The sequence below is a fragment of the Rhopalosiphum maidis genome, chromosome 2, assembly GCF_003676215.2.
Source record: "Rhopalosiphum maidis isolate BTI-1 chromosome 2, ASM367621v3, whole genome shotgun sequence".
Taxonomy (NCBI): domain Eukaryota; kingdom Metazoa; phylum Arthropoda; class Insecta; order Hemiptera; family Aphididae; genus Rhopalosiphum; species Rhopalosiphum maidis.
The window spans coordinates 19,212,553-19,230,918 of NC_040878.1; the positions used below are offsets into that span (position 1 = coordinate 19,212,553).

An 18,366-nucleotide genomic window follows, 5' to 3' on the forward strand; every position below is an offset into this window, starting at 1 on the left:
AAGGCCTGTTCAAATACATACAAAACTGGTGAAAGATTTACTGTACTAAGGAAACTCATATTTTGGGGACCACTTTGTTTCTGAGAATGTTAAAATGTATTAAAAGGAGATTATTTACTGCCAAATTAAAACTACAACTATCGAAATATTATTCAATTAGACATATTATCGACCACCACTTGACATATTAACTATATCTACAATAAGAAAAATTAAAATATTTAAAAATTATAAAAAATATTTTAGAATGGGTTCTAAAACAAATTCTTGATACTTTTGTCTATTGTTTATTCTTTGGATTAAAGTATGGAACAGCATAATACATGGCAGACCATCAGTTATTTGCATGCATTTGTTCAAATATTAGAAATGCAATTCATACAGGAACACAATAATTAACATTAAACTATGTAGAATAGATAATTTCACACTTCATTAAATTAAAAATAGTTTTTTCTTTGCTTATAGATTTGAGTATTTTATTAAAACAATAGTAATATTTAATAATTAACAGGATTTATAACAGTAGGTATCAGTTAGCCATCTGATATATTATTACATGGATAATAGATTTAATTGTATAAAATATTAAATACAATAAATAAATAAATAAATACATACATAGATACATAACACATACATACATACATAAATTAATAACACACAAATTCTACACAAATTTAGACTAAACATAATACATTATTATGAGTAATTTGTTCAGACCTTCCATACCATATCACAGAAGCCACTATATTTTTACATAAACCATATTCTATTTTGTCAAATATAAATATGTTAATTATGTAAAAGCCTCATTTTGAGCTCTCAGTAGTTTTAAAAATTATTTTTAGAATGAAAAACATCATAATGTTATGTTCTATCTTAAAAATTACACACGACCTCGCACCATTACTATACATATAAAAATAATTTGTGCATGCGTATACTATAGTTGATGTAACTTGTAAATTAAAGTTTGAGATTAAAGAAACACAATAAATAAAATAACATAAAAACCAGGTACAAAATATAAATAACAACAATTGTATAGACATAAATTTACCATTTTAGATATAAAACAAAAAACAGATATATGAAAAAAAAGCAAATACTCTAAAAAAACTAGACTATAGAAAAATTTAACTAAACAGTGTTTGTAAAACCAACATTAGTATTCTTTAATTAATTAATAGAACATTTTATGCGTTCCTACGTAGAGAGCTTTTAAAAAAGATATTTTTTTATGACTGACAGTATTTCAACTTAGTTATCCAGAAAAAGAACACATTTAAAATAAATAAAATGCACCAAGAGACTTTTTATCTGTAAATTCAGTTAAATGTTTATCTACTTGATGGTTTAATATAAAATTATTAACAGATTACGTACTTACAGTTATTTAAAACTTATAAAAGAGAAGTGAGGAAGGAATGTAGTGATAACAATGTATTATTCTGTAGTAAATCAAATTGAGTTGTGATGTTTTTCTTGTACAATTTCAACTTGTTTACCTCAAGAGTTTCCGAAATTTTTCTATTTCATATATACTTGTTGATAACCTAAAAAAAATATTATAATTATTAATAAATAATGAATGTAATTACTAGATTTCAATGTTTTCACTTTATACAACTTAGTACGGATTTAAAAAAACCAAAAAAACATAATAGATATACATTATATACACTGAATTGCCACAAGCGAAAAGAAATATCTCCAAATTTTTAACTAGATCACTAAGATCTTAAATTACAGTATTTTTAAAACAAATAATATTAAAATAATTTCAAATTATATAATAATGAAAAATGCACGTGACATAACAGAGCAGTTGATATAAAACCACTGAATACTTTTAGATTGTTTATCTACTACTATTAGTAGTCTATTAATCTACTATAAATGATTTTTATCTATATAAAACTAATAAGTAAAACATGAATTTGATCCATTATGCAGGCATAAATCAATTTACAAATACAGTTTAATGTTTTAAATATTAATGTATTAACTCCAAAAAATAATTTAGAAATAAAAATACCATTTAATAGCTTCATATTGGACTTATATAAAAAATAAAGAAAATATCTACAACATCCAAATTCAGGATATAATTTATAAAGGTGAATATTCTATATTATAATATATAATATTATTATGTACAACAGGCGAGGATCCAGAATATATTTACGAGGGAGGGCGCTATACCATGTGTGTATTATATTTTATTGGCTGTCAAAAGCAGACATCCAAAAATTCACTGGTATGGCTGAGGGAAGGAGGGGGGCTAATGTCCCTTAGATTCGCACCTGATGCACAATATACAACATGGGAATATTTAAGATAATGTTTCTCACCTTCCAAATGCATTAAAAAGAGCAACAATTTCACTACGCTCTAATTGCAATGTATGCTTGTTGACAGTGGTAGATAATTCATTATATCCATTTGTCCTCGCTTTGTTTGAAAATAATATTTTCAGCGCTGTTCCTAATCCTTGTATTTGCAGTTTTCCCCATAGTCTGCATTTATCACACCCAACACAATCCATAATGGTTGAAACATTACGAAAATGAAGACGAAACTCTTCTTTTAATTTTTGTGCTTGTTGTCCACCCAAAAACATGGTATGCTCATTAAATTGTTGTGGGAATTTTCTAGAAAAAAAAAACACCAGCTAAATTTAAAAACTAAACAAGATAAAAATAACTAATGAAAATATCTAACTTGATAATTCCTAAGAAATTATGGACAGCAAGTCGAGTGGTTTCATCTTCTTTATCGTTTCCTGTATAGTACTCTACTTGCTCAAGTAAAGGTGCAGCTTTTTGTAATGCTCTCAGTTCAACAAGATACAAGAAATACAAATTTCTTAGCCATTGTGTACCTTCACCTTTAGTGTATTTTGGACCAAACTTACGTTCAAATTCTTCAGCATTTGGACCCCAGAAGCCAGTTCCACATGGATTCAAGAATGTTGATCCTTTATCTATTAATAGTGGTAATATTAAATGTATTTTAATATTTTATATAAAAGTATTACAATTTCAATAATAATATTCAAATGATAAGAAGTTTCTTTGAAACTATACAACAAAAAAATCTTTTAATCCAATTTTGAAATCTATTAATGACAAGAAAGGGAAAAAATTGTGGTAATAGAGCTAAAAGCCAGTAGGTAGGTGAAGAGAACACTTAAAGAATTAAATAAATGCAAAAGTTCCATAAAACCCAATTTTTTAAAACTAAGGAAGTACAATTCTCCAAAGAACTGAAAGGAATCTGGATTAGACAACTTACCATAGAAACTTACCAAACATGGATTCAAGTTCTCAAGCAATTACATTGTATCATTTTCAGACTATTTAAGAAGATTTGGAAGGATAAACATGTGACATTGAGTTAGAATGAAGTGATAATTAAAACACTTCATAAAAAAGGAGATAAAACAGTTTGTAAAATTTACAGAGGTATTTCATTTTTAAACTCAAATAATAAAAATACTCGAAAAAAATCTAGAAAAATACCAACGTGATTTTTAAGAAGAGAGGTCTAGGATAGAACAATGGTCAGTAAATGGGAAAATAATAAAGAAAAAGTATAAATACAGCCAATACATTTGGCAGCAGTTTGTTGACTTCAAAAAAATGTATGAGTGTGCATTGAGATAATCTTTAAAATATCATGGATGGATACCAAAGAAATTAATAGGTTTAACCATAATGCACACAGAGAACACAATATCTGAAGAAATAGAAACCGGTTTGAAGATTAAGAAAATCTTGTTAGCCACTCAAAATAAGAGGTGGTTATTTAGTGTTTGGTAATAATTTGATTTGTTCATGATGAATTAGTACAAGTATTAGTAGAAAATAAAATAATATAATATAATTTTTAAAATGTACATTAACTGAAGTTGTAATAAAGCATTAAAAATGTTAAGACTCTGTAAGCTGTTACTTTATCTATTTGACGCTGGTTTGAAACAAAGGGTTGTACTATCTTTAATATTTTTAACCTAACTTGGAAAAAGTAGTTAGAGGAAAGCAAAAAAAGCAATAGATGTAACAATAGGAAATTGATTTTGTAGATAACTTAAAAATGGTGAACGTTTTATTAAACAACAATTAAATGGTTTTGTCATGCCATGTTTAAAAATTATGAGACACTTGTAGGGGTGCTGAAATGGGAACCTACAAAAAAGACCTCGTGGAAGACCTAGAATGGATAAAATAGAAGATCTCAAGAAAATAGGTTCAAGAATGAAGATGTAAAGTAAAATGGAGGTAGATCATTACGGCAAAAAAAACTATGAGAAAGTACTAAATACCAACAGAAGAAGAATACTGAATAATATTACAAATAAATAAATATTTATATTTATGTAGGTATATACCTGATAATAGATATTGAGCACTAAGATGAATATTAATACTTGTATGAAGACCAGAAATAGCTCGATAAAATGCTCGTTTCTCTAAACACATTCCTGCAATGAATTCCTTATATGAAATTTAAATTAAAACAGATTACAAATAATTTTGTGATTACCAGTTAATTTTGCTGATATAATGTAGACTTCAAATAAATTTTTTGGCCTAAAAAAAAATAACATTAAGTTTTGTTGCACCAAAGTTAATCAAGAACACTTACCTGAAACAGTTTTCCATGTAAATTGTATTCCAAACGCGATTAGCAGAAGGCCCTTTGTATCCAGTGTATCGTTCAGGGTTTAGAGATAGGTCAACATACTCAGCTTCACCATCATCGTCAGGCAGCGTACAGTACATGTCTTGTATATCGTCATGGGCTTGCCAGAGAGCAAAATCCTCCATAGCTGAAGCACTGTATTGGGAAAAGTCCAATGCATTTAAATTAATATGTCAATAGATTTAAATAGTGTTTATACTATAAGACATAAGTACTTAGAATTTCTATAATCGTCTATTAATTAAGCATATGACAATATACATATAATAGAATACTTTAGGCATTCAAGCAGCCAATGGCAATCGTCATTGATAAATTTAAAAATTCCAAAAAATAACAAATAGAGTACCTTCTGTATATACTGTATAACATGAATTTTTTCAGTTCAAATAACACATAAACAATTGAATAATAGTAATTACTAATTAATTATTAGATATGCAAATATGTTCAAACACATTCTAATTTTTAAATAATATGAATAACATGTTGCAATATCACAACTACACGTCTACACATTGTATATTTGTAAATTGAATTATATTTATTATTATTATTATTATTAATTAACTGGGAAAGAACCCCCCCCAAAAAAAAATTGATCAATTATAGATACCCTTGAATTATGCGACAAGTCAAATATTACTAAATAATTCAGTCAATAATTCACATTTGATTAGGAAGTTAATAAGATTAGCACATAAAACAAAAATAAATATATTAATTAATTACTAATAAAATTAAATATAGAAGATGTTTGCTAGTTAAAAATACTCTTTTAACAAGATTATTACAAGATAAGAATTATCAAAAAATAATAGTAATATTTTTATAAATAATGCCAAATAATGGATATAGAATAGAAAGCATTTGAATAAACAATTTTAAATCTATATACTTTGTTTAATTAAATTAAAGGTTATTATATTATATTATTTTTATTATTAATTAGTTGAATGTTTATTTTGATTCTATAATATTATATATTAACAGTTTTAGTTTATATATTATATTCTTATAATTTCATACTTATGAGTGGAATTGTCCCTTTTGTATTTATAGTTGAATCTCCTTGAAAAGGTGGTAAAACCAATATAAATTTATATGGTAAGTAATAGCCAATAGATTATTTAATACAATATATTTACTAAAAGTAATTTCACAAAAATATACAACACATACATTAGCAGCAGTGAAAGAGGATGAAGAGCAATTTATAATTTGTAATTTATTCCATTAGAATTTTTAACATGGGTTTAACCTTTTTTGTGTCCAGGGACGCCTACAAAGGACAGGAGAATCCCTAGGTGGTCATGTTTTCTCTCAAACTCATGTTTCTAAAAAATTATACATAGATATATCGTTAAAAACAAATTATTTTGTATTTAAAATTTATAAAACAATTTTTGTTTATACTTAAGTATTGAAAACGTAGTTCAAAGTTCTTTATATTTTTTATGACCTATATTTAAAATTTAATTTCTGCCAGAAAGTCAAACTTTTTATGACCATTTAACTTTAAAATTTGTATAGTAAAATTATACATAATATGTACATTAATAAAATCGCAGCTATAAAAGCTGAGAAAGGTAACAACCAGGTAGAAGTTAAAATTAACAAGACAAGGGTGCAATTTATCACCTACCTTATTTAATCTATATATAAAAGAAGTAAGAAAAGAAAACACTGGAGGAGAAAAGATAGGTCGAATACTTGTGCAAATGCTGTGTTTTGTGGACAATATAGCGAAGAAAGTGAAGAAGACAGTTATGTTAGTTAGCATGCTCGAAAAAATGAACGACACGCTTAAAAGACACTACATGAAAATAAATCAGCGGAAAACCAAGATCCTTATATGTAGCAAACAGCCGATTTATGCAAATATAACACTAGATGGAATATTTCTGGAGACAGTTCAAAGCTTCACATATCTGGGGAGCAAAATCACAAGCGATGGGAAAAGCCATACGGATATACAGAGTCCGTCAAAAAAATACTGAGGTTTTCAGAAGAATGAATATCCAAAATCAATATGGAATACTCTAAGACTGAGGAGGAAAGCATGGATTGGACACGTCATAAGGAATAGTCCTTGGATGACCATAATAATAGAGAAACATCAAAGGAAAACCTGGAAGAGGATAGCCCAGAACACTATTTATGAAACAGGTGATAAATGATAACGGAATAGGAATATACTGGGAGATGAAGAGGATTATAAGTGACAGAGATAAGTGGAGAGAAACATCAATAATTATCAAACATTTAACTAATCTCCAGATTGAAAAAAAAAGATAATAAATATCCATACATATAATAACTATTTCCCGTAGATAATTGAAATTTTTACAAAATGTTTATATAATAATTTTCTATATAAGGTATAACTTTTAAAATATTTTAAATTTTTTGGAGCTATTTTGGAACATAAGACATTTTTGATTATTTTGTTTTTAATTTTTTTCTATACATATCATTAATAAATTAAGTTGGGTCAAAATTCTTGAGTGTGTAATATAAGATTCCACATAACTTGATCTTATAACTAAAAAAAAAAAAATATTAAAAATATATATGGGCACAATTTTTTTTATAAATAACGAAGTTAAAATTTTGACATTTTTTTAAATGGCCAAAAATTTCTATTTTTTTTGTAGTTAGAAATTTATAAAAACTTTTCTTTTTATATCTTACTATCTTAGTTTTAAAAATTTAATACAAGATTTATCATCAGTATCTACTGAAATCAAAAATCTAACAAATATACAACTATACAAGTAAAATTTATTTTCATATACATTTTAAGTTAAAATCTAAATCAAATTACGGACTTTAATGATGAATAACAATATTAATTTATTTTGTTTTTAAGAGGACGTTATATCCACATGTATAGTCTCTGTCTTACATAGGTTATCGTAGGTACATCATTCAGCAGAATTAATTTTGTGATATTAGCTATATATTAGAGAAAATTTACCTATAATCAAATTTAAAGGTAAGAATATTATCTAGGAAATGTTATATACTTTTATAGATATTATCATTTTAAAGTGAGTTATGAATATTTTAAAGTTGTAATATCTTACATAGCTATAAGCCTATAACTTACTTTAAATTAAAATATCAAATATGTTTATCATATGAAATTTCCTAGATAATATTCATACCTTTAAATTTGATCATAGGTAAATTTACTCTAATATTAAAGCTAACATCACAAAATGTGTTCTGTTGAACGCAAATTTGCTATGATGTAATAGTTAGTAAGACAGAGATAACACGTCATGCGGGTATGACGTATGAAAAACATTATTCTTAGGGATTTAACATTTTTACGTATATTATGAATTTTAGTATACGCAATGTCATTTTTTTTTTTTTTTATAAGAAAAATGATTTTCAGCAAAGACAGTCTATTAGTTTATTACTATTTTATTTTAACTTTCTATAAGTACTTACTGTATAGAATATAGATTCAATTTTCTCACAAAAATTTCTCTTAAAATTGTATATCGGAGCATTTTTTTCTTGTATTATTCATATATAATGTTTATATACTAAAGACAATGCCATGACAATGCTACCCCAAGTTTTAATTACGTAATATTGATTGAGAGAGGGGATTATGGATTTTCAAAATTTTAAATAATTATATAATATCTCTTAAATTGTATAATATTATATAATATAACTAGAAATCATGAGATTTTCTCAAATTTAGTATAATTAGTTCTCATAAAATTTTCTTAATTAACAAATTGTATTCAATTTATTTCAACTAGCATGTCTCTACAACATAATGCTGATACATTATTGGAAAACGCAACATGATACAAATTCCGGCACCAGTTTAACAATTCAGACATAGCGTTACTTCAGTTCAATCCTATAATATAATATATTAATTTATAAATATAAGTACCTACCTAAACACTTAAAACTTATATTTTTAGTAGTATATTATGTGAAACTAACCTTATAGTTGTGTTAATGTAACCTAATTCGTCTTGCATTGCTTCTTCACACTCTTGTTGTTGCGGCCCTTCCATATACTATGCAGACAAATATTGTTTCATTATTATTTTTAAAATACAAAAAGTAAAACACACAAAGTCATGGATCGAGTGTTTTAAATTGAAGGAATACATGGAATGGATTACACGATATATTCGGTTATAATGATCGTGAAATTGAGACCAAGTTGAAGGACAGAAACAGCAGCTACACTAGGAAAATAGCAATATAATACATTTAAAAATATTAATGTATATATTTTTATTAAAACACAAATTAACTTAAGTTTAACAATTAATGATGTTTACAAAACACTCACCTTAATTGACATATCTTCATCTACCAAATTATGACGACTACCTTTCAGACCTATGGGTAAATCGTCCTACAAGAAAAACCATAAAATACAAGATCAATAAATTTACTTGTTAAATACAATTATACACGAGTAGTTCAAATCATAATTATTTTTTACCAACTGGCAGGATTCAACTTGACAATATCTCATAGCACATTTGCTGTCATCTGACCAAAATGGACAAGTTCTTCGTAGATTTACCTAATCGCGAAAAATATGTAAGTACTATAAGCTAAGGTCACGAATAAACATTATCAAATTCATACCTTAAAAAATTTAAAATAATCCTTTGAGACAATACTGATAATACGGGGGTATATTTGATAATTATTAAATTTATCAACGATTTCTACTGTGCTGTTTGTCTCATCAATATTCCCTTTTAACTGTAAAAGTAAAAAGAAAAATAACATTCATTATTATTTAACCAACGGGAAGTATGTATTTAAAATAAATTAATGTTTATTAATTATACAATATGCGCAATACTATAATTATTATATACTTTACAGACATTAATTATGTAATATTTCTATTTCCTATATTGTTTAATACATTATATTATACAATACAGATACAAAAAATTGTACAAAGATTAATAATAATTATAATAATTGCGTATATGTAAATAATATATATATATAAATATATATTTGTACGATTGTTAAGTGTCATTACAGAAAAAAACAGTTGTCAAACTTTGTGTCACTTTGTGACTGTGCAGTGTGCATACTACCTGCTAACTAATATTTAATACAATATTATGCAAACAATGCATATCAACAACTAGTTAGGGTGACGATAAAAGTAACGTATAAATAACATTTTAATTGTAAGAGAAAAATACAGATACCTTTCTAAAGGAATATAATATATTATAATTTATATTACTATACAGTATACAGGGAATATTTTAAAAGATATGACATTCATTTGCTATTGTTGCTTAAACGTTTTTATAATAATTGTAAAAAGGGGAAAACTATCTAAAGAAGTATATCGAATTTCGCTATTTCAGTAAAATAAGTAGTAATTTCAATCACATATCTAATATATGTTTAAGATTGTAATATAAAAAACGATATTTTTTCAATCCTGATTAAATTATTTATGCTTATCCAGCTATGTATATGAAACATGAACTATTATTATAATTTCTATATAGTTAAAAAATGATCGATTAAATATATCTAATTCTACTCCTATACTATAAATTGTATATACATGTATGTATTAATAGTGGTCTCCAAAGAATAAGTGTTCAAAAATTAATTTAAAAAACAACACTATCATGAATATGATATAAATATCGTACATACCAAACCCTTATTATTTCAAAACCTATTATTTTTTTTTTTTTTTTGAAAAACATTATTTATATAATTTCTAATAGGAATAAAAAACTATTAAAAAATATATATATTTTATCGTTATAATATAAAGTTTTTTTTAAGTTTTTGAATGGCAGCATAGGTACATTTTTAATATAACTAAAAAAAATTATTTAATTTTAAAGCAGAATATTTTTGGAGTATTTCGATGTATAAAAATCTAAATAAGGATGAGTAATTTATGATTAAAAGTTATTTCGTTAAAATAGTTTGCTTTAGAATATGTAATTGTAATGTATTAAAATGTAAAAAATTAAAAAATGTTATTTTATTTTAACTGGAATTAAGTAAAAAAAAATATTTTCAAAAACATTAGTAGATTTTTAAATTATGAGTCATTGATTAAATCTATGAATGAGTAATGTTCGATAAAAAAATCACTTTGTGTGAACGTGTGGTAACGTAAAAAAAATCGGCGGTAAATATATACGGGATGTTACGGAAAACTGTATTTTATGCAAAAATATTAAATATCATAAAAAAACATAGTCCACATTTGATAAACCACAAACATTTAAAATACTTTGTAAGACCGTGAGTCTTTTACTCTCATATGACCTTCGTTAAAACCAGTGGCGGTTTTAGTTGTATTTTTTTAGTGAGGCGAATTATGTACCCCCTCCCCCTATCATAACAAAAATTAAACAGTACGAATGGAATTTAAAAATATGAAAATAATTATATAATATAATTTTAATTATATATAGTGGCATAGACATATGTATTACAACAATAACAATTGATTGTTTATTTTTTTGTTGAACGTGTCGCATTGTCCATAGCCGTGGTTGCGGGCTGACTATAATAGTAAATCTATTTTCAGTACGTAGAGGCGATGAAAACGTGCTTCACTATGATTATTGCGCATGCGTAATTCTACTTACTAACAGGTAGCGTGCATTCGCGTATATACGCATGTGTGTGTAATTTGTGTACACAAGTACAAAATCAGAGGCGACGTAAAACGGTGCCTCTCTGACATCATTGGAAATACGCTGAAATACCGGCGTTCGTTTACGTACTAATTATTTCGTGCATTCCTTATCGGTTTATCGATACTTTTGATAATATACACGGAATGATAGGTATAATAAAATAATAAATAATAATTAAAATTAAAATGAAACGAAGAAGCATTTTTTCTCAAATAAAGTCATAAATACGTTAAAAATTATTAGCGAAATATGTGCTATTAGTGAACCAAGAAGTTCACATTTTGAGTATTATTTACCACAACATTTTAGGTGAGGCGCCGCCTCACTCCCAAAACCGCCACTGGTTAAAACAAGTGGTGTGAAAACTTTTCCTATATGTGCGCATAGCATACTACTGTTATAAATTATAATATTATTTAGGTAAGAACGTAAAACATACTTTCATGACGTATGTATAAACATCAATAATTGAAATTTGTAATTAACCGTAAGGTCATAAAAATCGAGCATCGAATACAATATTATATAGAATGTGTAACGAGTTAAATTGTAGTGCCCTCTTATTGTACTTATAATTGGTATTGGGCATCTGTAGTTTTAAAGTTATTTGAAAATTGTTTTCACTACTTTTTAAGGCCTAAGGAATATTTTGTCGTTCAAAAAAATATGTAAAAAATAGAAACATTCTAACTACTAAAACATTTAAGTTAAAAAATGATATATTGAAACAACTTTACTTTGGTTTTTTCTTTATTAATTGACATTTGACAATTACTGCAGGTACGCGACAAGCATATATTATGTATTTATTTTAAAGACATAATACTTGCTATGCTATGTTTGTAAATTGTAATTAAAAAAAGGTGAAGTAGAAACAACTCTGCTGTACATTAGGTGTCGAGTGAGTCACTGCAATATATGTATTAGATTTAGAATTTAATGATAAATCACTTTATAGGAATGAAACATTATTCTGAGCGGAGAAAGTATAACAGTCTTTATTACAATGAATATTTTTGATTTTACGATATGATTTTTGATATTGCAATTAAAATTAAATTAATATATTTTACAATTAGTATTTAATTTAAATTTGACAGTTGCAATGCATTTATAAATATTTTTAATAATATTTATTTATAGTTTATACCATATTATATTATTGTTATTATAACTAATGACTGGTAATGAGTTAATTCCACCTAACCATAAAACAGTGTGAACGTTTATGGTGTAAGTTAAAAAAAATGTCATCGCGTATAGAAAAATGCAAAACATACGTATTTTGAGGAAATAGTTTATAATAATGGAAAGATATATGTATGGATATTTTGAATATTGAGGTCTGAGTGAATAGTGAGATCACGGATGTACCCGGGGGCATTAGTGAGAAGGAAAATAAGGCAAATTGATTGAAAGGATTGAAATATTTGAATATTAAATTTTTTGGATTTCTCCAAAGCTGTATTCCGTAGGTGATAAGTTTTAAGTCCCCTCGGATAAATTTTAAACAACAAAATATAGAACATCGTTATTCATCATTAATATAATATGAAATTAAGGTCAAATTTTAAACTTAGAATAAAAAATACAAAACAACTTTAATCGTATATTTGTTAGATATTTTAACTACAGTATAAACAAATGTTGACGATTTTAGATCAAATTCTTAACAGCAAAACAATTTGCAAATTTTCGTAATTTTAACAAATTTTTTTAAAATGTAAGCTTAAAACTGCTGATAAAAATTAATTGTACATATAGATTTTAAATATTTTTATTTAGCTGTAAAAACAACTTATATATAAGATCTTGTATTAAAGTTTCAAGGTTTTTGACCAAACGAAATTTTTTTTATCGATAATAATTGAAAAAATAGTTCTAAAACTTTATAACTCTTAAAAATGTTAAATGTCTACTAATAAATTAAAAAGAGTCAAAATATTTTGAAACTTAGTGTGTATAGAAAACAATCATACTCGCATTTTATGAAAATTTCAATTATCTAAGATTATTAGTTTTTGCCGTTTTTGGGTTAGATACACAGCGTAAAAGTTCACGTTTTTTCTAAATTTCTTTTGGTGTTCTAGAACCTAGGTTATTAAGAAAAATACTGGATCCTATTTGCTATATCCAAAACTACCCATGACGTATTTATCATGTAGAGGTGTATGCATACACGCACAAAAAAATACATCATTGTAAAATTAATAAATTCATTGCTCCGCTCAGAATCTAAAACAAGTACTTGTATAATTACATAATGTGTATTGTGTATAATCATAAATTTAATTAAAGGAATTAAAGGAAATTTAAATTTTTAAATTAGTTTTTACAAAAATAATTACCTACAATTTTGTTTTATTTTTCATACTCATAATAAATACATGACCTATATATACATACACTAATAATCAAGTTGATCACATAATACTTGTTATGTTTAAAAGTAATAATAATTTGAGTAGAAAAACTAGAAAAGAAACAAATTAAATATCATATTTAATTAAATTTTTTAGACTTATAAATGCCTCAATAAATGTATGGGCTTCAATCTAAAAAATTACAAATGTTGTGTTATGTTGTTGTCTTACTGATTATAATATATAACTAAATTATGTAACTATTAGTCATTTTGTCATGTATTTAAATGTGATGTGTAATCTGAGCCCAATAAGTTTTTGTTTTTAAACTCTTTTTTATTCCTAATAGGTAATTGATGAAAATGCATGTAATACCTAAATACTTTTTTTGTTAAAAAATAGTTATATACGTATAAAATTATTTATTGATAAATAATAATTGATGTTTAATTTATATATTAATTACTTATTAGATAATAATTAATTTGTTTTTTTCTGTTCACTTTATATTTTAGATTTGGAAAAAAATGTTGTTTTACAATAGTTTTTTTGTATGTTGAATGTCAACTTTAAATTTTGAGGAGGGTTGTTGGTACTTTAGATTTGAGGGGATTAAAAGTAAAAATACTCAAAAAAAATGATAGAAAAACTGTAATATATGGTACTTAAAAATTCAGTAAATAATAATAACAGCGCTTGTATTTAAGTGTACATTATATTATTGATATTATGTTAAAAAAAAATGTTTTCTGTGTATTTTTAAGAATTTGCTCATAAGATTAATATATTTACACATTACAATTACATGAAAACACTTTTCGCAGTGTATTGTTTCAATGATATATACAATGTATAATTTGACTGTACTTTAACTTTAAAAATGTAAGTAAATCAATATAATATATATTATATTTGTTAAGTACTTTTTCTGACGATGAAATATTAAAATATTATAATGAACAATAGTATTAGTATTATTATATAACTTATCCCAACTGTATCTATATTAAACACCAACAACAAGAAAATGTCAAACTCAAAATGAGGTTAGTGACTCATATAATATTAATATTATTTAAAGTAATTTGTATTTTGAATAAAAAAGAAAAAAGAAAGGTTGTGTTGGAATATAATAAATACAAAAGGATGCGCCGTGGAAGTGAAAGCAATTCCCATGGTGTCATCTGTTCAAAAATTGGGGAAAAAAATACCAAAAGGTATGTTGAAAATACTATGACAATACTAAAATGATATTTTTATTTGTATCTATTGTAAGATTAAATTTGTAAAATTGATGCATCTTTTTCCGGGATAATATTAACATAGATTGTTTGAAAATTGATTTGTATATTAATATTATTTTCAAGTACTACCTAATACAATAGTATAGCTTAAGAAAATAATGTGATATGTATTTATAAAAATACATTTTTTATACTATGATGAGTTGAAAACAAATTCCAATAATAATAAGTACAACTAACTAATTATTACACATATTGACATATAACATAACAGTTATCAGTGGGGTGCGTGGGAAGAGCTAACAGGCTAAATCCCCCTCATAGCCCGTATTATTATTTTTTTTTTAAATCTACCCACAGTTTAATATAGTATTTCAAATTTATTTATTCATTTATTATAACCACGAACTAAGATATTATATTACTTAAATATATCTTAGTCTGTGATTACGATCATAGTCCATAGGTAGGTATCTATAATCTGTGATTACAACTAAACTGATGTTACCAACAATCCAAACATTATTAAGCTAGCCGAAATTCCGATACTTCATTTATATTTAGCTTTACACAAATATATTTTTTATTTTTTTTCGTGTATTTTTTTGTTTATTTTATTGCTTAATTTAAGTTAGAAATAAAAAAGCAACTATTTTATTTTTCAAGGCCAATGTCTGTGATAAGTAATTATTTATTTTCAAGCCCCCCCCCATTGAAAATCCTGCATATACCACTGTAGTAGTCTAGAATGACTATTATCTAATCGGTAGTGCAGTTTAACAGTGTCCCTTGAGAGAAACTGCCATATAATAGCTGTAATTGTTTTTTGAGAGTTATCTCCCTCAGGACTTAGAAACAAATATGGGTGTGAACCATTTTTAACATGTTATTAAGATCTTTATCTACTCTACTGATGTAATCTGGTCATTTGAAATTTAGTATTCTTACCAGAAATTCGTCATTTAACTATCAAAATTTTAATAATTCGTATTTAATTTTATGGTATGCATCATATTTTATTTTAATATAATAAAAAAAAATGACATACATTATCATTATGCATTTTCTAAATTTGAATGTGTACCTATGCATATACATAATTACTTATACTATATATACTTTGTAACAATTTATAAATAGCTATGATAATATTTAATAAATTATAAACAAATACAAACATCAAAACCAATAAATACACACTATGGTTATCAATCATTTGTGCATTAAACTAAAATTTAAATATTTAAATTTAAATTAGGTAATATTTTATAATTGTTACACTTGCACATAAATTAATGTAAATTTTTAATAATTCTAAAGATTATTGCTATATACATTGATTATAAATATTTATAAATATTTACATATAAATAAGTATTAAAAAGATAATAGCAAGAAATTATTAATGAGTAAGATATGTTCTATTCGGTAACCTTTTGTAACTTATAAATAGGAGTCACTATTCTTTTTTTCATATATAAACTATAAAAAATGCATTTATTAGATCTAACATATTAAAATATCAAATAATTAATAAAAAAAAATATTATCAAGAAGAAAATAAATAATCCATGTTAAAAAACAACACATGAGCAATTTAAACTTTAATATGCAAAATATGATAGTATGCTTCAGTAACTAGAGCAAGCTAGGTTATTTTCATTTAGTAACTTTATATTTTGTTTGATGTAATTAAAAGCTAAATCTTTCAAAAATGTATTTTTAATAAGTATGTCTCTATAACTATAACTATGTTTCTTCATAAAAATTATCAAATATGGCTGCTACTGCTTAAATATATTTCACGCAAGTCATTTATAAATATTATAATGGATGGTTAATAAATGAGTCACTAAATTTTAATAATTTCATTTTACATAAATTAACTTTCTCCAATATGTATGCATATGACAACTAGGGCACATTTCGAGCATTTTAAATGACTTAGTAGATTTTAATCATAGAAAATTGTCAATGTTGGATTATTGTTTGAAAAGAGACAACACAAATACTGTCTACTGTTTTAATTCAACGGTGTGTTATGCCAGAATTCAATGCAATACAAATTAAATTTTAAATGTGACCTACTTATTATATTTTATTTTATAACACTATAGGCCAAAGTTAATGAAACAAGAATAGGTAATTTAAAATAAATGAACTAATATAACTTAGGTATAGCTAATAATTTAAAATTAAAATACAATTTCAAAACTTAAAAAAAAAACAGAGGCCCTCATTTAAGAAGTGTTTAATGAGATAGTGTAGCTTAATGAGGATGTTTTAGTTTTCATCAGTAGCTTGCAATGGGAGGGGACTAGTATTAGTTTAAATAATACTGAGTTGGTGTATGACACACCACTCACCTCATTGAGCCAACTATTGTCGATGCGGCTATTGACGATTGAACTGGATGATGAAAAGAAACATACAACGCTCATGTACAGACAAACGTTGACCACCAACATGAACAAGCAGTTGGTGCTGCGGGGCGACATCTCTTTGGAGCTGATGGCTATCGGTTAGAAAGACACACCACCGCTAACCACTACTACTCACTGGTGAGCCAGCAAGAATTTGGTGATTGAGGAGCTTTTATAATTCGACAACCGGTGAGACGTTGCAACACATCCGTTGTCGATCATTGTCCAGAGCGTCTTGTCAGTTGTCTTTGTTTTCAGCGTTCTTCGTTTCACAGCACTAAACAATAATTGAATAATGTCACTTGCCGATGTATTCGAAAATTAGGATCGTATCCAAACAGTCCACAGAACAACAACGGTCTCGATTGGCGTTATCAACGCGGACTGAGGACGGTTATCATCTGTGTTTATTATTATCTGCAGGGGCATACGGCCTTTCTGTCGTTGTCGGGCAACGGGAACACGTCAGTGAATTATAAATTACCAGCATTGATTATAGTACAGAACATGTTTCATATCACCAGTAACCAGTTTGGTCATAGGCGACATGATAGTATCACAGATTTCTACATAGAACTAGATAGTGAACTAAACTTTAAAAACTTATTACCTTTAACTTTTAAATAATTATCATTTAAGTATTTATCTAAAACATGATATTTATAAGTGCAAACATTTTTTTCCACAACTCAAATTTTAATTATTTATACCATTACCATATATTATTTATTTATAACATATTTTAAAAAACCACATATATTTTAATTTGTAGTTTTTTTCCGGGACCCAATTTACCGAGATAAGGTCATTTGGGACTTAATTTACTAATCCCTGTAAGAGCGACCCTTTATGCATAAGTTATTATTTAACTTAATACCTATTAAATACCTTGAATCTAGATGCATATATAATATTACTATTTAAG

The 18,366-nt window shown here is 25.8% G+C and overlaps 1 protein-coding gene across 1 annotated transcript; it reads right to left on the reverse strand.

The window, feature by feature from the left end:
- Nucleotides 1-516: 516 nt before the first annotated feature.
- On the reverse strand, nt 517-17,877 carry LOC113554002 (ero1-like protein). Its single transcript, XM_026957628.1, has 11 exons — nt 17,385-17,877; nt 9,352-9,471; nt 9,203-9,286; nt 9,047-9,112; nt 8,689-8,765; nt 4,654-4,845; nt 4,552-4,598; nt 4,397-4,489; nt 2,728-2,989; nt 2,358-2,657; nt 517-1,559 (listed from the first exon to the last, which is right to left on the reverse strand). The coding sequence occupies exons 1-11, from the start codon at nt 17,514-17,516 to the stop codon at nt 1,508-1,510; spliced, it is 1,425 nt and encodes a 474-aa protein (XP_026813429.1). The 5' UTR covers nt 17,517-17,877; the 3' UTR covers nt 517-1,507.
- Nucleotides 17,878-18,366: the final 489 nt, after the last annotated feature.